Source organism: Pteropus medius, unplaced genomic scaffold (assembly GCF_902729225.1).
Source record: "Pteropus medius unplaced genomic scaffold, Ma_sr-lr_union100, whole genome shotgun sequence".
Lineage (NCBI taxonomy): Eukaryota > Metazoa > Chordata > Mammalia > Chiroptera > Pteropodidae > Pteropus > Pteropus medius.
Window position 1 is genome coordinate 1,616,931 of NW_024354503.1, and position 24,219 is coordinate 1,641,149.

Below are 24,219 nucleotides of genomic sequence, written 5' to 3' on the forward strand. Positions count from 1 at the left end.
CAAGAAATAGCAAGCTACAGTAAATCCCCCTGATTAGACAAAACTAAACAAATGAGAATTAGAGAAACTCTGGGCTGTTCTCAAACAGTTCATCAGGAATGTATGTGTGTGTGTGGGGAGGGAGAGACTGACAAAAGCCTGAAAAAGCTAAGATGAATTCTATCCTTGCTGGGGATCATGATACCTCTGGCCAATTACTGAGACAGGGTCTGTTTTTGTCCTGGAACAAATTCGGGAGAGAAGTCTTCTGTTCATTTGCAATCATTTTATGTAAGGCTTCGTTTTCTTCCCCTTCTCTTTCTAAAATCTGAAAGAAAATGAAATAATCAACTATCTCCTGCTGATAGCATAGGACTTGCTTCCTCCCCACACTCTCATTAGGAGAACAATGCAAGGAAGTCAGTGCAGGGAGGTGGCATGCGAGTTCCAGAACTTTCCAGCATAGCATTCGGTACCTTGCACTGTGAACAGCATTCTTTGTAACTTGGAAACTCAGGAGCCTTTGGAAAGTACTGCTGCAGTTTGCTCCAAGCCTCTTTAGAAACAAGCCTTCTTTCGTTTTCAGATATGCATAACTCCCCTGAGGTTAAAAAAAAATTACATTTGAAGAAAAAAAAAAAAGACTTAAAAAAGTCAGCATATAGCCTCCAAAAATCTATTTCCTATACTTAAGAAAAATTTGTAGGTATACTATTTCCTTCGTTTCTAAAGTGTTGTAACTCTTTCCTTAGTTTCAAAAGTCTCTAATTTTTTTATTGCATCTAATTCTAAAAAAGCCACTTCTTTATGTCCTTAATCTAGGTCTGTAGTTGAAAAATCAGGAGACAGAAGTTGTGCATTTCCTATCTTTCTTCCTGCCGGTAAAAAAAAAGGCCACCAGGGATCCTAGTGTCTCTGTGCTGGACAAGGGGCTGTTAAACAGCATTTCATCTCCGCCCACACTCAAATGTCACAATTTCCTGCAGACTTTATTTTCTCCTATTTGATTGTGTTACTTTACTGAAATCATCCTGAATTAAAATGGCATTTTCAAGGTGGTGTGGTGTCCAATCCTCTCAGGTTCGTTCTCTTAAATTATCAATTCAAAGTTAAGCAATACAGCAATTTATTCTACAATTGGAAAACCGTCTCCAGCACAGGATCCAACTAGTTTGCTACTGTCATCCCCACAACCCCTGTAGATCTTTAAAAGTCTCCAAAGAGAGGAATATTAGTCATCACCACCCATTCTCTTCTTAGAAGGTCATGGGAACCCAGATGGCAGCAACCTGCATCCTCAGCAGCTCCACCTGTTTACTGTTTACATATCTATATCTAACTTGCCAGGGCCTTTCTCTCCACTTTATCTCTCACTCCATTTGTGGTTCTAGTTTTTACTGTCTCAGCTGCTCCCGATTGACAAATCAGTGAACTGTACTTAAAATACCTGTATGGGTCACTATCCAGAAAAGCACCTTTCAGTTTCCAAAGCCCTTCATTTGTTTCTACCCACAATGGCCAGGTACCTCCAGGTTTATTAAGAGTAATAAAGCCAGAGACTTTCTAAACACAGTATCATCATTCTTTGATTTATGTGTTTTACCTAATAAACTGAGAATTAGAGAAATTAATATGCCCAGGGTCACCACAGCTGGTGAATAACGAAGCTGGGATATGACCCAGGTCTGACCCACCTAAACCCCATAATTTCTAATCCCTCAAAATCCATCTTTTTAACTTCTACTCTTCATTTCTTATTGAGCTTTGAATAATCTCAAGAAAAGATTACTTTGCTTTAATAAACTTATGACCAGAGAAAAATAGGTCACAATGTAAAAATTAACTTTCTTTCTGAGGAGGCTCTTAAATTTCTTCGGAGGCTATGAAAATTTACTCCAACACGCCTATCCCCAGACACAATCGGGATATCCTCCCCCCAAAAAGATTAGATTATCAAACCCTAACAGAGTACGTCTTTATGGTGAAATAGAATGCAGCCATAAAAAGGATTAAGGTAGATTTCCATGATCTGATTTTTTAGAAAGAACTCCAAGGCGATTAAGTTTTAAACTGGTTTCCCTTTTTTCCCCTTAAAAAACAAAACAAACTCTTCCTCTGCGTGTAAGTGGTATAACCCAATCTGGGTACAGAAAGGAGAGGGAATGAAGGAAACAATATACACACACACACACTTCAATAGGATTCCACAGATATTATGGATGCATACTGCCTGTTGTTCTGATGTGGGGGTACTTTTACTTATTGACTGGCTTTCATGTTGCCCATGTATTACTCATATAATTAGAAAAGAACAATCCAAATTTATTTCTGAAATCAGAAAAGTATTTTCAATAAGTCATTTTACTGCAGTCTAATTGGTAATAATTATAAAGTCCTCCACTCTTAATTTCTTAGCCATGTTTCTAAATTTAGTTTCATATCATTTTAATAATACCATGATTTAATATGTCCTAATATTGTGTATGACCTCACAGTAATTCACTTTTACTTGTGACATGAGTTTTTCGGAATCAGACTTGTATCCTGCAATAAATAACACTGTTTCTTAAATTTGTAAAGGGAAAGCCAACAACTTAACCCATCCTGTGAGGAACATCTCTCAATACAAGAGCAAAGCAGTCATGAGAGATTTCATTCACCAAACATAATTGGATAACCTAATCCCCAAAGATTCTTATGGTAAAAATAGAAATCTAGTTAACAATGAGCTTAGATTTTGGATAAACACCCTCCCCCAAAAAATCTAGTTCAAACTGTAATAATTTGGGCCACAGAATGTCAGAAGAACATATAACAAAACAAAACAAAGGCCATCTGCTAAGCAAAAGAGGTGTTATTAACAAGACAAGTTACAGTAAGTTATAAGTACATATAAAGTAAAATGGCTAAGAAAGCCTGATGCATATATAATATCTGCAATAAATGCTAAACTCTATGGTAGTAGTAAATCTTCTAATGAAATATAATCCAGTGATTAATTCACATAAAATCTGTGATGTTAAATATATACAGGGCTTTAGAAATAAATGGAGATTTTGTTATAAAAACATGAAAATTCAAAACAAGGACTTCCAGATAAAAATGTTTTAAAACTGCATTTACTTTCAGTTGCTTCTTGAAACACCATTAAACCACAGAAAAAGGATTTTTTAAAAAGATTTAAAATCATAATGCTAGATTAAAAAGAAGAGAGCGGAAACAACAACAACAAAAATTTCAGAAGCCTAAAAGCAGATGGATAAGACACATGAAAAATAAACTTTAAATTGGCAATAAGGCAAGAAGTAACCAAATTTACTATACTGTAGAACTGCTCCCACAGACCCAGACAACGGGGGCACCTAGTAGTATGGGTGGAGTTTAAAAAAATAAGAGAATGGATTAAAAGTCTATTTAAGAGGCAGTTAAATAAAATTTCAGTTCCCCTCCCTCTACGCCCTTCAGATAACTGCCCCCTTCTACCCATAAAAGAAGACCACGAGCTCTCTGATGACATAAAACCTAAGGCCACTGCACTGGGTAGGGATACAAAGCACAGAGATGAATGAGGGAATGAGCTGACATTTCTACACAGAATGCAGATTCCCAAGCCCTTTCTCTGCTACCCTGAAACCGCAAGTGACAGCCATGCCTACATTTTCCAGGCAGGAGAATGGACGATATCTATGGAGAAATCTGAGCAGCCCTAGAGCAGAAAGTGACATTAAGAATTCCCCAGTGAACAGCTCCACTAGGGCATCCTGGCAGCAAAGCTCTTAGTCACCAGCCCTCCTACATGCACACAGCCTGCACAGAGCACCCTGTGCACAGTAAATGAGGTAGGGCGTGCACCTGGGCAGGTCAGTGTGAGATGTCACTGAACACCGGAGACAAGATCTTACATGCTGCCAGAAACGGAAGGGAAAAAAATTACTTCTGAATAATGGTTTTGGACAAATGGTACAATGAAAAATAGAGCAAGTCCTTCAAATTTTTGAAGAAAAATAATTTCAAACAACTATATACCCAGGCAAAACTACCCATTAACGTGGTGACCTTGAGCAAATGACTCCCACCTCTCTATGCCTCAGTTTATTTATGCTTCAGTACACTGGATATGACAGTAATATTGACCTCTCAGGGTTGTATATAAGTGAGTTAATACCTACACACCCAGAAAACTATGGGGCACATATGTGTGTGTAAACATTCAGTAAATTTCCATTATCATCATACTATTAGTACTTTAGTACTAACTACCACCACCACCACCATGATCAACACATTTCAGGAACAAGTTTCAAGATAAATGTACTTGGGCCAATATCATGCACCTGAAAAACCTGACCTCATGGACACGGTACACCAATAGGTGATGTCTACGAAAACAACAGCTGAAATACTAGATAACAAAGTATAGCACCAAAGTGCCACCAAGTTGCAGCTCAAGCTAAAGATCTAAAAAATAGCTCTTGTGTAAAATTTCTGCCAAGGAATGCAGCACATGTCCTGAAATCATATCCAGCTCTGCCATGCTCTCTAATCAAAACTGTTATACTGAAATGACAAGATGAGACGAGAGGTGGGAAGACAGAGCAAAAGTCAGTGAGCTAAAGAATAAGATGACAATCTGGGTCCTGGCACTGTTTCAACCAGCGGGGAAGCACCAAGCATGAAACTTGGTATTTCACCAGATTCCTCGACTCTCAAAATGGAGGCACTTGTCCCATGTCCATATCTATGCTGTGAAGAGCTGATATGACAGCATTAAGAGAAAAACTAACCTACTTTTGGCTATTCACTTTGCCTCCCTCTACTTATTCAATCTGTTTACCACCAGAAAGCCTCGTCTTCTCTTACACTTGTGCTCCTACTGTGCACTACTAGTGTAAGGACACAAACTGGGAACCAGGCGATGAGACGGAAAGGATGGATGGGCTTGGGATCCAAAGACCCGAATCCACATCCCAGGAAGACCCCTGCCCCACTTCCTAGTTGCGTGGCCAATAAATAAGATGTCACTCAGCTAGTAAGGTAAAGTGCGTGAGACAATGTCCAGAAAGTTCAGCATGCAAGTACCACCCAAGTGACTATTATCATCAGTGTCATCAAGGACCCTTAATATAAAAGCGCTGGTGTACATGAGGGTAAATGTGAGGCATCATATACTGGTTTATAATGAACCAATAAAGTGAAAACTAAAATTAGAAATTTATTAGGACCAACAAGAATTCTGAGTATTGGCAATACATTAGCATGCAACAAGAAATGCGCAGAAGTGGGTTAATAGTATTAACCACTGACATCCCAACTTCTCTAGGACCACTTTTCCCAGGATAGAATTTTTTAAAGAGGTGTGGGGGGTGAGGGGACTTACACAGTAGAAGGCTTCAAGAAGCAGACACCTGCTTGACTCTCTTAGTGCTAACATAATAGAAAATCATGTCTCACATATAACGAATCCCTCGTAAAAAGTTACTTATTAGAAATGAGCACTAAGACCAAATGAGAACTACATAAACAAATACATAGATTAATAAGGATTTGGAAATTACTATTAAGAGTATATAGCACAGTTGCTAGTCAATAAATGTCAAAAAAAAAAACTAAACAAAACATACCTTTAAGAAGAAGAAATATATGAACATTGTTCTCAAAGTGTTCAAACTGGACAAAGACAGTCATAGGAAATAATTGAAATTCTTCCCTTCAACAAAGAAAGCCCTCAATGTAAAAAGGGACTAAAAGTTCCCTCTCCTCTAAATATGGGGACATCCTGAGTTCTATATATATTTTTTTAATTTTTTTTTGCAAGGAGAGAAGAAAAGGTATTAGAGGCATGGGCATGAAATCAGGCAGTAGAAACTAACAGATAAAAAGGGTATGAGAACAAAAATGTTAGAAACAAGTACTGTTTAGAAAGCCAGTTACTCCGTCATGGCTGCCATATTAAGGCCTAATCCTTCTGAGAAAGTGTGAAACATTTAACAAAAATATTTACCATATGCTAAAATCTGACTAACAATGGAAGGTTTATGCTTCTGGCTTACCATGTGGACATAGAATGTCTTCATTAAAATTTAATTCTTCCTCTTCTTCTTTTCTTTCTTCCTTTGATTCATCTAATCAAAAGAAATACAGGTAATAACTGCTCTGGCTGTTATATGTAAAGTTCAAAGTAGCAGAGACACTACTCTGCACAATTTTGAACAAAGAAAACTTTAAAATTAGACCCCAATGATTCCTACATAGTTCCGTTAAGAAGTGTTATATTTCTTTACCTTAAAAGGAAAGAAGAATATCTGAATGGCAGTTTTACTTTTTAAAGAGTTAGGTTATGCAAGAAAATGTGCCTTTTTCAAACTGAAAAATAATTTACATATCCTTCCATTAATTCTAGTCAAGATATTCAGAATACTGTGTCATAAAGCAAGTTAATCATCCACATGTCATGTCATTCTCACCTACTTACTCTTTTAAGGGGTTGAATAGAAAGCTTTAGAGACTAATGCAATAAGGACTTAACTTTTAACAGCTAACACATATATAATAAGAACTTTTCCTGTTAACATTTCTCTTCCAATATCTGCTTTTCCTACTTGTCTACACTGTATCACCGTCAATTTGTAGTTGTGTATACCAGGAACATGATCAAATAAAGTCTTAAGTTTCAGGAGATTAGAATAGTTATCATGGGTTTTCCAGGTTAAGTACACAATGTATTTAATACATTTAATATATATAAAGAATACTTACTAAAAATATTTATTAAAAAGTTCAAGTAGAGAAATGGACAAAGGAAGGACATTACTACATAACTTTCTCTGGTCTCTTCTCTCTTTCTCTCTGTGTCTCACATATACTAATACAAACAACTTCTCAAATATACGATGACGGTCAATCTCAATGATAATTTTAAAAGATGCAAGCCTTAACACTCCTAAGTCATTTTTAATATATCAAAATGATAAAAATTGATGTGACTGATGTACTCTGTATATTGACAAAAGCATGTCAAAACAAACCCCCAATATACTTTTTGGAGGAAATTTACCACTATGTATCTGTATATGACAATTATATATGGGTATTATTCTCTGATCCAGCAATTTCTAGGAATTTATTTAAACTCCTCAAATTTAAAAATGATAAAATTCACAGCTTAAAACTATAGTGGCTTTAGTATTTTTATTTTCTCAAAAAGTAAGGTAGTGATATGAGGACCCACACCAAGTAAAATTAAATGATATAACATGCTTGAATGCAGAAGATATAAAGTATTTTAGTAAAATGATTAATATTAAAATGATAAATACGTATGTAATTACTAATATCTGGAGATAAGAAAAATAGGTTAAATAATTGCTAGTGGATCTATATCTCTGAAATAGTAAGCTGATTAAACCATTAGCTTACATTTTAAATCTAAAAATAGTTTCTATGTCCCAAGTTCCCTTGATGCCTTAAAAAAGTTAAAAGTTGACTTACACAAGCTGCCTTCTCTCCTAAGATGAAAAACACAGAAGTATATACTCCTCTACTTGACAAAAGCAGCTGGTAACTGTGACAGATAATCTATAACCAAAACGTACTATGTAATTTGCAGCAGAATTACCTTTCTTAAAAATTTTAGTCTGGAGCAAAATTAAAATTAATTTTGCATGTGATTATCTAGAGAGACCTTGCACCCAACACATGTCAGGTTATAAAGAATTCATCTGAGGTGCTGAACCCTTGCTCAGTATCAATGGCTTAAAAATTCTTTATTTGTTCTGACACATTCTTGAGAACTTTAAGTTTTTTATGAAAAATTATCTTTAAAATTACATAGATGAGAATTAAACCAATTTTATTAAATGAATTTTAGTAATTTTAAAAATGAATGTTTAGAGTTTTGTAGTATAGTTCACTACTACCTACAGTTTTAGATGTTACCTTTATTCAAGCTGTTGCCATTCATTTTTCCATTGCTTTGGTCTGCGTCACCATCTTGCTCATCCAGTTGTTCAAGAGCTAGCTGGCGCCAACTGCGCAGGGAGGATTTTCCCACCCAAAATCCATCATTGCTGAGGAACAGAGAGAAAGTAAAACCATGCGAGTAACATCCTCTCCCCTTCTTTCCTTACAAATGTCATAGCTAAAATGAATTACACTCAAAATCTGCTGTATACACAATATTTTTAACTCACTTCCTCATTTTGGCCAGTTTTATTCCTCACTATTGAATCTCATATTTTGTTTCCATCCTAAATCTTACCTGCTTCCTCTAACACACATTTACATTCATGTCAATCACACCAATCAACTGGCCACTCTCTTTCCCTTGATTACTATTCACAACTACATACAGCTGTGCCTTTAAGAGGCACTCACATATAAATATCCATGTCTCTATACAAAGTCTCTATCAACCCTGCTTTGGTTTGGTCAGGCCTCAGATCCTTATCTCTCCTTCTATCTTTCTAACGGATGGAATACAGTCACAAAGGCTATGTGACTCAGCTTTATTTTTTGCCACAGTGACAATCTGCAAAATTTAACCTGGCTCAGCTATCTACTTCATCACTCTCCTTTCTTCGAAAAATCCCAACTCCCTATTATCTGTAAATAATCAGCTACTTGGTTATTACCTCTTAAAATTTTTTTAGTTTATCGTAAACGACATACACTGTGGAACATACCCTTTTACTGTTGCTTTTAGCAGATTATTGACAGTTTTATAATCTTCATTTAGTTGGTTCTTTAGACGCAACACACGACAACGTTCTACTACACATTCCTTACACAGAGCTTTCACTAGAGGCAAGAGAAAATAAAAGGAAATATAGTTTACTTACATAGAGATTTCTGTTAGGAAAATGTTCGCAAAACAGAGAAATCACAAATTTTGACAATATAGCAAATTAGATATATCAACAATGTTATCTACATAAAAAACAATAAGAGATGAAATGTGTATATGCTAAAACTATCTTTACCATGAAGTACAAGGTTTAGATGCAAAATTTACAAGACCATAATCAAACAATTGAAAAGAGATATAGAAAAATTAATTATACATTCACACGATCTATAAAAGACCCTCAGGAAGTCAGGGCAGTCATGTATCTTGTTAACTGTTTAAGGGTATTAACTACTGGAACACTTCAAAGCACAAAACACAAAAGGGCAAAGAAAAATCAAGGGCCTGATTTAAAACACACAGTTCTAGGGATCATATGAAAATGATTCTTTGAAAGATCTTCTCATTGCACAGTTTACTGATTCTAAATCAAAAACAGAAATTTAAAAAGCAACATTCCAGATGTGTACAAGAGAAGGCCTGACTATGTAGTTAAATGCCAGTTTTTATGCAGGAAGTGGTACCCAATCAGAAAATAGCATTTAATTTAGGGCAAACGGTGGTGGGGGTGGTGGTTGCACAATCTCATTTATTAGACTCATCTACAGATTAGAAGGGAAGCTGTGTTGCCAGCTGCTTGTTAAAAAGAAAAATGTGATGGGGAGAGGCAACCGGAACCAAATAAGACTGCGGACTCTACGTGATTGGTTGTATTCAGGGTAAAATCAACCAGCTCCCATTCATAAGCTGAATAACAATCTGTAGATCTCACACTGTTAAAAGTCACCATAGCAGGAAGCCATAAGACTTGCAATCAACCAGCTCAGGGTTCAAATTCTTTGAAGAGTACTGTATAAAGTAATGAAAAACTACCAGATGATTTCCTCAGAAGCATCCTATTTTGTCTGCCTTAAAGGAAGAGAACAACAAAAAACTCTCAATGAATAGTATCAGTTTCTTTTCTAATAGTATAAATACGACACATATAATGCTGCTTAACGTCTTTATTTAGCAAATCCTTTCTGTTAAGTGTAAGCAACATCTGGTTGAGCATAGTTTGGTCGGATGATCATAAGGATTGTATGATGAGAACTTAAAGCATTTCTCGCTCTTTTTTTTTTTTGTAGAGAAGACACCTCAAATTACCAGTTAGTCTTGGTCCTCCTCCGTATCTACTGTAGAAAATATCGGCCGCATATTCAGATATCCTCTTCATAATTGATATTTTATCAGGATGCAGCTTGTCATGAGAACACAGGCAGGCGTGATTATCGATAGGTTTGGTAGGAGTCGATTCATCCAACCACTTTTGCAGCCACTCGAGAGAGACAAATTCATAGGGCTCTGAGGAAGAAAACAAGAGAAAGAGCCTATGTATTTTTACAGCTTTTTTAGCTGAGTGATACATTCATTTTTCTCAAAAGATAATGCAAACTCTGTCCAAAGTTAGCAGAATCAGGAGAATCATTGTTTAGGAAGGATGTTTGATGAGTATGACACAAAGCTCCATTTAACTACCTCTCTCCTGAGTTCAAAGAGCTAGGAACAACAGGGACCAGTCTACACAGTGCCCTATGAGATCGGCTGGTATTATTAACCACATTCTACCCGAGAGCTATCCACAGAGACAAGTGTCTTGCTTGATAGCAGAGCAGAGCTTTGATCAGGACACTGTGATGGTTGACCACAAGCCACGCTCCACGATGGCTCGCAAACTACACAACCTCATCTCCTATTAGATTTGTTCCACAAATAATTTTCATCAACACTTTTCATCAATATGTGATATATATCTGAAAATTAAAAGGAGAAGCCCGACTGAGTTCTAAGTTAGAAAAACCTATCAGAAGCTCTAATCGCACTTTTACAAGCCCATTTCCACCACTGGACTTTTCTTCATCCAAGATGATACTGACATCAATAAAAAGGTATTTGAAGTCCACACCCAAATCCATATCATGATCTATTCGTTACATTATTATGTATTTCAAGAAAGTAAGCTATTTTAAGCAAATTCCAGGATGAAATACACTAGAACTAAATTATTATCAATTCTGGAGTTGCAAAAATTGAGACGAAATGAAACACCTCAGCGTAAGTTTTAGTTTGGGAAAACAGAGTCCCTGAGTTCCCTAGAAGTCAAAATTAAAGATAAAGGGCCAGCTTTGATTACTTACAAAGAGCTCCAGTGAGTCCCAGCATAAAACATAGAAGAAAACATACAGAGGTTGAATTGATGTATTTGTAATTATGTACTACTTCTGATGAGATCTGAGGGATAGACAATTCAACTCAAAGCCCATTTTGACCAATTTTATACTTCTCTGAGTTACAAATCTAGGAAACTAACTTCTATCGTTAGTTTAAATAAAACATTTATTCCGATGTTTACCAAAAAAATTTCAGAATTGGTGGATCCTTATTTGTGCTAAAACGGTACATCACCAACTGAGAGCCTTCTGACTGATCAGCTCTGCTGCAGCTACAGAAGAGCTCGTGACTGCAAGTTATGACCAAGGTCTAATCCAAGTTCTGCCACCAAGAAACTGAACTTGAGCAAGTCACTTAAACTCTATGCTTCAGGTCTTTTATCTGTAAAATGAAGGTAATAATACCTGCCTTCTACCTACCTCACAGGGATGTTGTTGAATGTAAAAGATAAGCTATGTGAAGCATTTTTGAGCTTTTTGGAAGAAAAGAGATATAGAAAAATTAATTATACATTCACACAATATATAAAAGAGGAGACCTTAAGATTCAGTATATGTAACATGGCTGTGGCATTTCACAATACATGATATGGTTAATTCAATTTAAAATACCTCTCAATTTTATTTGCCACTTATCAAGTTTAATCTAGCAGGGACAGAGTACACTGGGTATCTTAAGAATGCAAAGATAAATCCCTCCTCTCTAAGAAAACAAAATGAAAGTCTTAGCCTATCTAATCTTTTCACAAATATAGTTACGTAGATTAAAATTTTTAGTAACCTGAAGGCTATCGAAGGAGGGAAAACATGATTGTGATACAAAGCGACATTCAAGAATTTACCAGGTGTTATTTCCCTAGCAGCAGGTGAAGGGTGACTAGAGGACAATACCTGCAACTCTTAACTGAAAAAATAAGCCATAAAAATCCTGACCCTTATAAGGGAAGAAATCTAGGAAAACTAAAAGTGCACAAAGTACTCCTTGCCAAGGGGTGGTCTGTGGATTCAAAGCCCAGGTGACTATAACCCCGCCCCAAACAACAACCACCCTCGAAGGCAGCTAGTCCAAGGCAACATTTTCTAATCTCCTACCAGAGTCCCACAGAAAACTTCCAAGTGAAGCTTATTATTTTGGTTTTGAGTAGTTTAATACTAATTCAATGTATGAAATGAAGATTAGAAATATCATGTATGGTTTTATAGTAAGAAGAGAAAGGAAGAGAGAGGAGACTGGGCCTGTAACTCATGTAATGGCACACTTATTAACTCAGCCAGGTTTCCAGATTTGTAGAGCCACTGCGGTGTGCTGGAGGAGCCATGGAAGAAAGGGTGACTGTGGTCACAGACGTCTTTCTTTCCATTTTCAATCTCCTTTACTATAAAGAGTTGTATCAATCTCTGCCCATAGAGTCCCTTGGATTCAGGGTCTAGTACAAGTTAAGGCAGATTCTGCTTGTGGAAAGTGTTTACACTACAGAGGTTTTCTGTGTCAGAGAGAGACTCCTGGCAGGTTCTCAAAAACATTCTCTATTATTTGTGATTCAGCAAACCACCTAAGAGTCATCTTCCAAAGAAAGGCCTGGATAAATCAACTACCAAATGGGCATGAGCACTCTAATTAACAAGCGGGAGATAACGAACTATATAAAATCTCAAGCATTTGACAAACAGGGAAAGCAACTGCTAAAATATTTACTAAGGGGAAATGTACATTTTGATTCAAAGTTATTCATGATTTTTTTAATTCCCAGATTTTGAACACAGGAAATTTTCTTTTGGAATGATGAAGTCTGGGAAGACTGAGTCACCAAAAACATTTGAAACACTTTACCTAGAGATAATTTAAGATTATTTAGAGATAAGTTATTTCAATTTAAAAGAGCCAAAAAGGTTAATGTTCCCAGTGAGACTTATATTTTAGGACAAGTGACTCTTTAAATAATGTTCACAAACAAAGAAGATTCAGAAAATACAAAACAGAAGACTTCGAATGGCAGCACAAAAACATGGTCCTTAGCTTTGAAATTTTACATTTTGGGACAACATGGATCTTCTACTATGTATATTTACTGCAAAAAAACTTAAGAAAAAACTGTAAAGCTTATAATTGGTAAACGTATTGGTAACTTTTTCTAAATTCTAAAAACATAAGCACAGGTTCTTTTAGACTGAATGAAAACAGCCAAGAGAACCACAAGTGTGCGTTAACTGGACACACTGCATCTTTGGGTTGTGCCGTTTTTAAGAATGGTTCCACAGAGCATTTCACTTCAAACCCAGTAAATCTCTTTCTCTTGTTCAGTGAATAATGAAAACTGTGAATAAAATTCAAAAAATAGATTTCTAGGTCCCAACTCTTCGGAATAAATTTAGAGCTTTGAATCCTATGTTCATTTCCAAATCATGTACAGTAAAATTAAGGTCAGTCTAATTCTTTAGGATAATCTCAACCCTTGGGACAAAGTGAGAGTAACAGGTTACGAAGAAAGGTCAGAATCAAATTAAGATGTCATTTTGCAAAAACTTTTAAGAGCTATTCCTTCAGATTTAGCAATTTATATCCATCTTTTGTTTAAAATTATAGCAGTAATGTAAAATATTATCAAAAAGACAAAAACCACAAATACAATTATGCTTCAGTATTTATTTTCTAAAATTAGGATTAAATTGCCTCTCTTCTTTAAGTAGGAATTAGTTATGGAGGATTTATGTCTATGAAATGGCGAAGACGAAATATTATTACAAATGGCATGCTAGCCTTAAAAAGCTGAGGTTTCCTTTTTGAAGCACTAGGTAAACTGCATAAACACATACAGTAAAAGGATGAGCTAAATTATGTGGGACAATTCTTAAGACATTAGAGGTCAGCAAAAACATTTTCCTATTCTTAGCATGACATCTGATATTAAAATTCAAATTAATCTAATAGCATCATAAAAAAATAGTATTCATATAAAAGAATGCCTATTAATATTGTGAGGGTACAAAGTATGCAAGGAAATAGAATGGGTGAGCTGCTTCCACAGTAACCCAATCACTCTTTTTAAGAACAAGTTAATATCCCACAGAAGAGAAATATCTTTAAGAGTCATATCCAGAACTGACCTAAACCTTATAAATTACTAAGAGCTTCTCATTTTTTAAAAAGTACATGATAATGAAAAGTATGATATACATTATATGCTTGATTCTACACATCAAGTTATTGCTGGTTCACACAGCAATTTTATAGTGCATAAGCTGGCATTAATGGGTTATAAGAAAGAGTAAAGTTTGTTCATATACAGTTGTCAACATAAAAGAAACAAGGCACTCAATGGCAACAGTGCTGTCCCAGAATATCTTACAGACCAGCTCCAGCAGGTAACCTTTGGTACAGCTCCTTAACCTCTTCATGCTTTGCTTTGCCTTTATCCACACTTTGCTTTCGCATCTCGGCCATTTCAATACACCATTCCTCAAACTTGGAATTATCTCGATCTACCAGCTCTTGAAGAAAGGCTGTTCAAACAGAAAGAAAAAATAACATTATCCTGTTTCTAGACATAGAAAGATGTTGATCTTAAATTATATCAAATATTGGCTAAGATTTTGGTGGCAGCATCCTTCTGTGGTCTCCTTTTCTATTAGAGACCTCCAACCTGAAGGCAAAAGTAAACCCGAAGACAGACGTTAGAATGCGACTCCCCCCACCTGGTTCACCAGCCCAAACCATCCAATGGTTCAGAAATGCAACTTCAAAATTGATGGTGCCACAGAGAACAGAACAGTATTAGGTGAGATGAAAACTCAAGACTGCCTTCAGGCCAGTAGCAACTCTTCCTTAAAAAAAAAAAAAAAAAATCTAGAAAATTTATAAATAACTGGCCAAACTCACAAATTCAAACCAAACTGCTCTTTAAATACATGTCTTAATTACCTATAGGATTTATTTTTATTTTTATTTTTTATGGTGACATTGGTTAACGAAATCCAGTACGTTTCAGTTGTACATTTTAACAGTAAGGCATATATATATTTACATTGTGTGTTCACTCCTTATAGGATTTTTTTAATGGCTTTTACTTTCTTGTCAGGGATGGGAGGGGGTCAGTGGAATAGTTCTTTCTGTTAAAGGTTCCTTTACTTTAAAAACTCACTACTTTAAAGCAAATTTGTGATTATACCGACTTTCATCAATATTTACCATATGCAATCAACCTATATTACTAAATAAAAGCAATCTGTTCTTGTCATTGACCTTTGTGCATGGTATTCTAAAATATTTGCCTTACATAATCCTGGAAAATTGCTTACCTGGTACTTGAACAGTTGTGTTGGGTTTTTCTTGAGTTTGTAGTCTATAAACCAACATGTATGCATTTCGAGAGCAGTGAGTTCCTTTGCCACACTTGGGTTTACGTGTCTGGGACTTAGAAGGTTCTGCTGAGGTAGGGAAAACAAAAGATGACTAAATTAGGATGCCGAGTTTGTTTACTCTTTTGCGGGGGTTGTGGGGAAGTGGGGTGCAGGGACAAGGGGGGCCACAGAAAACAATCCCTAAAATATACACTTAAGATACTCTAACATGGATCTAAAACATTAAAAGGCAACACAAATTTAGCAGGTTCTATAGATGTTTGAATCTTTAAACAAGTGTACTATCCTATCCCCCTTGGCTGCCAAATTCCATATTTAAAAGATAAGTAAATACTGTTTTTCATGAAGACAAACTTGGAACAAAAAAAAAGTACTACAACATTATTTGAATGTTAGTCTTAAATTATAAAAATAAACTGACTTAATTGCCCATAGAAATAAAATGACATCTTCAAAAAAAATGAAATGAAATATTAATGAGCAGAAAGATTAGCTATGCATCTCTTTGAATTCAGTAGCAAGTAGAAGAAACATTAAGTATTGTACATGGTAAATATACCATATGACAGTGATCTTCAAATTGAGTCTGTGCATCCCAGGGTAACATTCCAAGGGGTATGAAGTCATGGACAGTTCTAAGGAAGTCAATTACCAGACCTTCAATTCACTTTTCTAAAAATTAATCTGCCTCAAAGTTGAGGTTTCATTGATGATTTCCACCTTTCCTTTCTCAGCCATCTATTCCCAACTTTACAAAAGAAAGATATAATTTCTCACCCAGTGATAAAAAGTCTCATCCATTAAAAGATGTATTAAAAACAAATTTTTTGTTTAACTTTTAAAATTTATTTATATTGGTTTGATTAAATATGTAGTGATATTTGTAATTTTAAAAACTTTTTAACAATTTAGAGCTTTAACTTAGTATATTCCATTAGAACAAAATTCTGTAGGGTCAGTGTAATAGAAATACAAGAGAAAAGAAAAGCATTAAAAATGTCCTGCTATGAAAAAAGACCAGTTCATTTATCTTTGACAGAAATGATGAGGGTACCAAATCCGTTACTTAATTTCATTTGAATATTCTTAAAAGTGATGTTGCAGTTTTACTATTTATAATATGTCAGAAATTACATTACTTAGAGTAACTGAAATTTATAAATGTTGGATTTTAAAACGTGCAAAAGGAATGCAAATTTGTTCAATAGTCTTATAAAGAATACATATCAAAAACGTTTGAAGACCATTGTCACAGGGATTTAAAATCTCAGGAGCATGTACAGCCAAGAGGAGGTCAGTCATTTGTAACTGAAAAGTATTAAGACCTAAGAGTTTCGTTACACTGTCAAGTAGAAGATAAAATGATTCATTAAAGTTCAAGACAGAATACAGTAATGAACAACTAATGTATTTAAATGAGAGACTTTTCTGTATTTTTGATAAGAAAACAAATGAAAGCTGCAATGTCAGTTGCACATAATAACGAAGGGTACTAAAACATTGGAATGGGATCCTGATTGGCCTGTAGTCTCTTGAACTATTTTAAAATTTAGGACTTCCTATATGTAGCAAATAGGACAACTTTAACGATGCTCTTAATCTTACAATTCTGACTAAAAATTAGATCAAATAAACCTTAAAGAATGTCAAATAAAATCAAAATTCAATTATTCACAATTTAAAGCTACATGTCAATTTCATTCCTAGTAAAAATATCACAATGAGAAAAAATATAAGCAAATGCTAAGAACTTGAAGACTACTTAGGTAACACGGAAGCAATACTGCTGAATGTCTATAAACATCTAAATGTGATTTTAAAATAGAAAATACCATATAACAAGAATTTGTTATAACAAAGATGTGTAGAAAGAGTACCCATGTACCTTGACAGCCAACCCCCACTGCCATGCTCCTCCCTGTCTGACACCTTGGAAAAGTGGTTCTGATCCACTAAGAAGCACAGTGGCAGGAGACACACACCATTCACTCATTCCTTTTCTCTTATTTAGATCTCACAATCCGAACCTCACCCCAAAATGTTAAACAAGGTAAGAAAAGTGATGAAAACCTCAGCCAAGAGGGGTCTTACTAAAATTGTTCACTCCTTCAAGGGGATAAATGGGCATTTTGCCCTCGGAAAACTGAGGCGATGAGAGGTCCATACTAGGATACTATTTCAAGAAGTGCTTTGTATGGCAGATCTCATCACTACAAAACAGCAGCTTCCACCCCACAGAGGCGCTGCTCCAGGGATGGGATCAGACACTTAACAGGGAGTAGACACTCTTCTTGGAGCCAAGTTCCCTCGCTATAGTTATTTCGCAAAAATAAATTTCTTGACCCAGAGAAAAAGACTACACATTCTACTGTACTAAATCCACTGTTCATCATTTTTACCTCAATACTCACCATCCTCTCCCCTCCTCAACCAATTAACCTGGTAACTGCAAATTAAATATTTGCCTTCAAATGGTACTGAAAACATGAATTATGAAAACCATCTCTGGAGCAAAAACATTTTTTAAAAAATCAAATTTTGCTAATAAAAGATGTTCAGAAATTTCACGTGTTTAAGAAATGCAAATATCCTTGATAGGCCACAACAATCTCGGGCTGTAATAATTTATCACAAATATTTCCGGTAAAAAAAAAATTTATATTTTAAAAGGGCACTCACAACTTAAAGGTTTTACCTAGATCTTCCTCAATCCCTAGCTGTAATTTCTTCCCCTCCATCTTTTCTATGTCTTCGTCATTAAACTTGTACCATTCACCAGACTGTGGATCTTTCACGTGGGCGATGTAGTGGCCAGAGTAGGCGCTCACTCCTCTGTGTATGAGGACTGCACTGAGTTCATACACATAGGAACCACCTGCAGAAGGGGGACAGTGAAAGAAATTTCATGAAACCATGTGTCTTCTTGTATCCTGAACCTGAATTATAACGAATATGATTCTTTATGTAGCTGACAGAATTCAAAACATGTCACCTAAGACTGAAAAAGTTTCATTTTACAAAATTATGTGGACGTCTTAAGCTGTATCACCTCTCCATTACCTCTATAAAGCTGGGGCGTTCTGGGCATTCAGGGCTACAGAGCTACTCGGCTCTTCTTTGTCCTTTTGCATAAACTGGCTGAGCCATATACTGACCAAAAACCTGTTGGTATTTTCCAACTTACAAAAATTCATTATATAAACTAATGAGATTTGAGTGCAAAACTATTGTTTATAGAAAGAAGAAAACATAAAAAAATCTAGAATGATTCTGCCCTCAGATTTCTTCATCTTTTCAGTTCCTATCCCACTTTAAATAAACAAAACCTACAAATCACAGCCTATCTATACTATGCAAGTGGTTTATGCAAGAAGAGAAGGCTTTATCCATACATCGAAATGTCAGCAAATGAACGAACACTTACATTTTAAAACAAAGTATTTTAAAGTTTGGAAAAAATCTTTTAGATTCTAAACTTAAGCCAATTATGGAGAGGATATTATATACTGTGGGAAAAGATCACTTCTAATATATGTTTTATTATTAAAAATCAGAAAACAAATTTAAAAATTCATTAGTAATCCCAGAGACATAACCACTATTAAAACTGAAACTTTCAGTTTTTTCCTAACAAATACATCATTAACATTGTTCCACTGAATATTCTTCCAAAAATAATTTATAATGACTATGTACAAGCATAACAATATACTGGACCACTCCCATATTGCTGGACATGTAAACTGGTAGCATTTTAGGGCCAATATAAACAATAATTATCTTTGTAGTAAAAATCTTTGCACACATCTTTGACAATTTCATCAAGTAATTTCCTAAAAACTGCAAGCAGTGAGTCAGAAGTTATAGCCAATCACTCATTCAACAAGTAATAAACATGCTAGATACTATTTCAAGCACAAAGGATATAGGAATGACTGAAAGGACAAAGTCCCTGCATTCTTGTAGCTCAGTGGGGGACACAGTACTGCAGATTAATACCTGGATCCAAACCCACCCCAGCTGGAAATAAATATTTGGTAAGATAAAAGTATTTTAAAATATTTTTAAAAACACCAATTAACTCATCTACAACAGTTCTTAATAGTATTTCCTAAATTAATGACGACAAATCATAGAATTAGTAGTAACTATAACTATTACCAAGACACCACAAAAATTTTCCTATCACCACTGTTGCAGATAACCAGATTTTATACTCTTCTACTTAGGAATGATGGTAGTTTTGATCAGCTACTGGAATCTGTTCTTTTTTGTGCACCTATATGATTATATCACAAATTGGTCTTAGTATTTTGTTATTAGGTTTCAGTTCTTTATATTTAACTATAACTGGTTTCTTCTGAAATTCTATATATTTTATTCAGTCACCAGACTCTTGAAGTGGTCTTACAAGGATATTAACATCCCTAATATGGCAGGAGTTGAGTTAGAGTCAGGTGCTAACTGTTTAGGAATGAGGATCCCTCAGTCTACAGATGTCTGTGTACTTGCAGGCTCACTATTTAAAGAAATGAGTCAATAGTCCTTTTACAAATAGATCATCTTTTAGATACATCTTTTCATCTTTGTGTGGATATGTGTGTGCAGACACATGCAAATAAGAACATAGAAAAATACAAATACTGGTTGTCTGGGTAATCAGCTACAGGAGGTTTTTAATTATCCTCCTTATGCTTTCTATATTTTCCAAATTATCTAGAATGAACCCTGAGCAATTATAGCAAAAGTTAATTTGTTTTTAGTATTCTACCCATAAAAGGTAGTACATTTGTATAGTAAACATTTCAACAGCCTATGAAAGACAGGCCTATAACTATAATCTACTGGATTAAATTTTACAAGCTCTAGTTAACAGTTCTAAAATAAGCCAATTTTTATTTCTTTAAAAATTAAGTTTACTACATTTAGTAAATCAACATACCAAAATTGAATATTTCTACATGTGCTTTTTAACCTATTAAGTTAATTTGTAAATATCTTCCTCATTCTCTTTATAGTATAAATTGGACAAAAATATAATAAATTTAATAACAATAGTAAGAACAACTATTCAAAATCAAATAGTGGAGTCAAGGAAAGTGCTGATTTTAGATCTAAATTTCCAGCCCTGGAGTAACCACTAATCTATCAGACTTCTCTAATTTCAAACGATCACCTGAACAAAGGAGACAGGAAGCAAACTACTATATAAAGAGAAATGCAGCCTCGTTTATTTGTTCAGCCAAATTTAACAGTAACAAAGTCCAGTGGCAAAATCTGTAGCTGTTTCCTTCTTCCAAGGAGGTGTAAATTTTCAACCACAGTACTGACAGAGCATCCATACATTTTATTTTTTATTTTATTTTACTTTTTTGCATCATACATTTTAAAGCTTAAATATTTAACACATTGCTACTCAAGTGCTCCAATAATTTCTCTTAAAGGTTTTGTTTTATGGCTTGTTTCTACCGTAAGCTGCCTCCAGAACCTTGTTACAGAAGGAAACAGTTTATTACATAATTTCTATATTAAAAATTTCATAAGCAGTAAGATCAATCTTGAAAGGAAAATCAAATAGTCCTTCCAGGAAGGGCAAGGTGTTTGTTTTCTCTGACAAGAATCATCATCCTGCTTGCTAAGTGAAGACTGCCAAAAGAAAAAGTAGTCAATTATTTCTTGTTTAAACTACCTCACAGCATCCTAGAACTTATCAGTGGTCACATATATCAAGAATTACAACACACATATTGAAATTATGCTGCCCAATGTTTTTGATAAATTGTTAAAAGAAACAAATGTAAATGGAGGCAGCTTGGAGGATTACTCTGAAGAATTACAGATATACTATTCACACTAAAATAACACGTGTGGGTTCAGGAACAGTGAAATTTTTTTCATTTTTTATTCTTTTATACACTTAATTATGTAGATATTTATGAACCATCTAATCTTTGTTATATTCTTACTCATAGAAAATGGACGTAACATCTCAGCTCACTTAAAAAGCCATTGTTCCCAGAGATTAGCCAATAAAGTTTAGGAATACTCTTCTGTACTCATCACAAGCAGATCACAACTTATAGCCTCTGAGCATTTTAATTATCACTGCTCAGTAAAAATATTACCTTTATGTTCCACATAAGGCTCCATATCCAAATTTTCTGAAAAGCCAATGTAGGTATTCAGCTTTTTCTTATGTCCAGTTTGCCTAACCAAGAGGAAAACTAATTATATTTATATTTAAAACAATCATAAAACAATGTATAAGCTCTATCCAGCCATTTTAATAAACTCAATAGTAGCTAGGTAGATTTCATTTAGCAATCTTGTTCAAAAACCTATATAAGTAAACATAATACTATGTTAGAATTGGCAAAAATAATCAGCTAAAAGGTATAAATTTAAAGTGCTAATTCCAAATATTTCTTGACATTTTGATTTAATCACAAAAGAAACCATGGATGCTCCTGATTTTTTATAGAAGAAATGGACATGTGCAAACATTTATTTTAATTATAAAAGATAAATTCCCATGGGAGTAGGGAATATTGTAATAATTAGAAATTTTACTCTAGTTCTCATATAATGTCATGGCAATTCAGTTTCTACCCAATGTCATGGCAATTCAGTTTCTACCCAAATGTTTGCTTTTCCTTTGCATGTTAGAATAATTAAAAAAATAAGGATTCTCTACTTTTCTAGTTCTCAATTTTATATGGCTGTCTTCTTTAGCAATTTTGTGATAAAATCACGAAATATTGGCATTTCAAAATGACAGGTTCCATCTATACCTTTCATCCTCAAACCTAGAGTTTCAAATTATAATCATTTTATTATCTTATCTGTCTACAGTGAAATCTGTACATATTAGTTCCCAATGAGTAATAAACACCACTACTCATACATATTTACCTGTCAAAGACAAAACGCATCAGCTGTAAGTTCAGAGTGCAAGGAAGGCTAAGGAGTCGGATTTTCCTTGTAGCATTCTGTTTGCTTTGACAGTTTTCACAAAAGTATCGATTGTCTCCCTCTAATCTTTCTTCCTGATAAGGAATAATACATATTAGTTAAAAAAATTAGAATGCAGATTTTTAAAAAGTGATCTAATCTCTGATGTAAAGTATAATTTCATGTTAATTAATAGCTCCCAATCAAACTGTTTAAAAGTTGCTATAAATAATGAAGGACACCTAAGATAAAAGGCACTGCTTAACAGTAACATTATCAATTTGTATACAATGATTTAAAATTGATGTGCATCTTTCCAAAATATTAGATTTTTAAAGTACTCGTTTTAGGTCCTTTGTCCTGATAATCCCACTTCTGGGAATTAAAGAAGTGAGTTTTAAAAAGAATATCCTATGTACTTTGATGCAGCAAAATTTAAAAACAGATAAAATGGGTGCAAACTACACATGAGCACCAGAATACAGAATTATATATACACAAGATTTACACACACACACAGAGACAGTTAAAATTACTAAACCACATTCATGAGACAAAGCTAAAAGTGCAGGAAAATTTAATGTTCTACCTAATGGTAGTAGTTTCTTTTTAAATCCTTCCTCTTTGTTTCTGTAATAGCTTTTTCATATAGTTTACTGCAATACGATACTGGCACCATCACTTTATTCACTTGGCTCAAAGATACCACATTCATCTGTTTTCCTCTTAAACTCACTGACCAGTTCTCCTCCTCAGCATTCTTTGCCAGCTGCTCCCATCTCCCTGATCTCTTAACGTTTGAATGCCCCAGGGCTCAGTCTTTGGTCTTTGTCTCTCTCACTCCCTTGGTGACTTATCCAGCCCTGACTTCTCCCCTAACTATAGGTTCTCAAATGTAACATGCCCCAATTCAACCTCCTAATTTCTCTCCCGAACCTGCTCCTCCCACAGTCCTTCACATCTCAGTTATAGCAATTCCATTCTTCCAGTTGCTCAGGTCAAAACCTTAGTAATCCTTGACTCCTCTCTTTCTCTCCATATCCAATCTGTGAATTTTATCAGCTCTACTTTGAAAATATATTTAAAATCCAAACACTACTTATCACCACTTCAGCTAACCCTTGGTCCAAGTCATCAACTCCTCCTGTCTGCCCTTGCCCCACCATCAGCCTATTCTCAAGATAGCACCCAGTTATCCAGTTAAAACAGGTTACATCACTCCTATGCTCACAACCCTCCAACGGCATCTCATCTCACCTCAAAGTAAGTGAAACTTCTGACAAAGGTCTACCAAGCCCTATCTGAAATGGTCCTCAGTTACCTCTGTAACTTCATCTTCTGTCCTTCTCCTCTTGTTTATTCACTTCAGCCACACTGAACTCCATCTACCCAAAACATTCTTCTCCCCAATCCTTGCATGGCACTCCGTCATCTTCTACCATTTCCTAATTGCAACCGACCTCATCCTCATCCCCACCACATGCTCTATCCCCCCTTCCCTGCTTTATTATACTTGACACACTATATATTTTACTTATATTTACTGTCCCTTCCTGGTCCCAACGCCACTATACTATAAGCTGCTTAAAGGAAAAAATGTTTTGTCTTTGTTTGTTATGGTTATCCCCAACAGCTGAAACAGTGCCTGAACAGTAGTAACCACTCGATCGATATTTAACTGAATGAATTCAATAAATGAGTACGTCAAGTATACTAAATAGCTGTGCTAAAGAAGTAGTACAAAAATATTTTAAGAAAGTTTTATAATAAGCTCATCTATTATGCTATGTGTCTGTTCTTCCTTGATAACAAAGGTTTCCTCTTAGCAGCTTTTCCACTCAGAACAAAAGGGGACCACTTCCAGATCTCTACATAAGC

General features: G+C 35.0%; 1 protein-coding gene across 5 annotated transcripts in view; it reads right to left on the bottom strand.

Annotated features, from left to right (window-relative positions):
• The window catches only part of USP48 (ubiquitin specific peptidase 48), a 65,709-nt gene that overhangs the window by 20,831 nt on the left and 20,659 nt on the right, over nt 1-24,219 (bottom strand). For 4 of the 5 annotated variants that reach the window (XM_039854695.1, XM_039854696.1, XM_039854698.1 and 1 more), the window contains 11 exons: nt 22,303-22,436; nt 21,516-21,598; nt 18,086-18,265; nt 15,328-15,456; nt 14,383-14,532; nt 9,968-10,165; nt 8,661-8,775; nt 7,915-8,045; nt 6,030-6,101; nt 456-580; nt 185-307 (listed from right to left, as the gene is read on the bottom strand). In XM_039854695.1, the coding sequence (XP_039710629.1) occupies nt 185-307; nt 456-580; nt 6,030-6,101; nt 7,915-8,045; nt 8,661-8,775; nt 9,968-10,165; nt 14,383-14,532; nt 15,328-15,456; nt 18,086-18,265; nt 21,516-21,598; nt 22,303-22,436 (1,440 nt within the window). The remainder of the gene's footprint in view (nt 1-184; nt 308-455; nt 581-6,029; nt 6,102-7,914; nt 8,046-8,660; nt 8,776-9,967; nt 10,166-14,382; nt 14,533-15,327; nt 15,457-18,085; nt 18,266-21,515; nt 21,599-22,302; nt 22,437-24,219) is intronic. The other variant, XM_039854697.1, reaches the window with a different exon arrangement.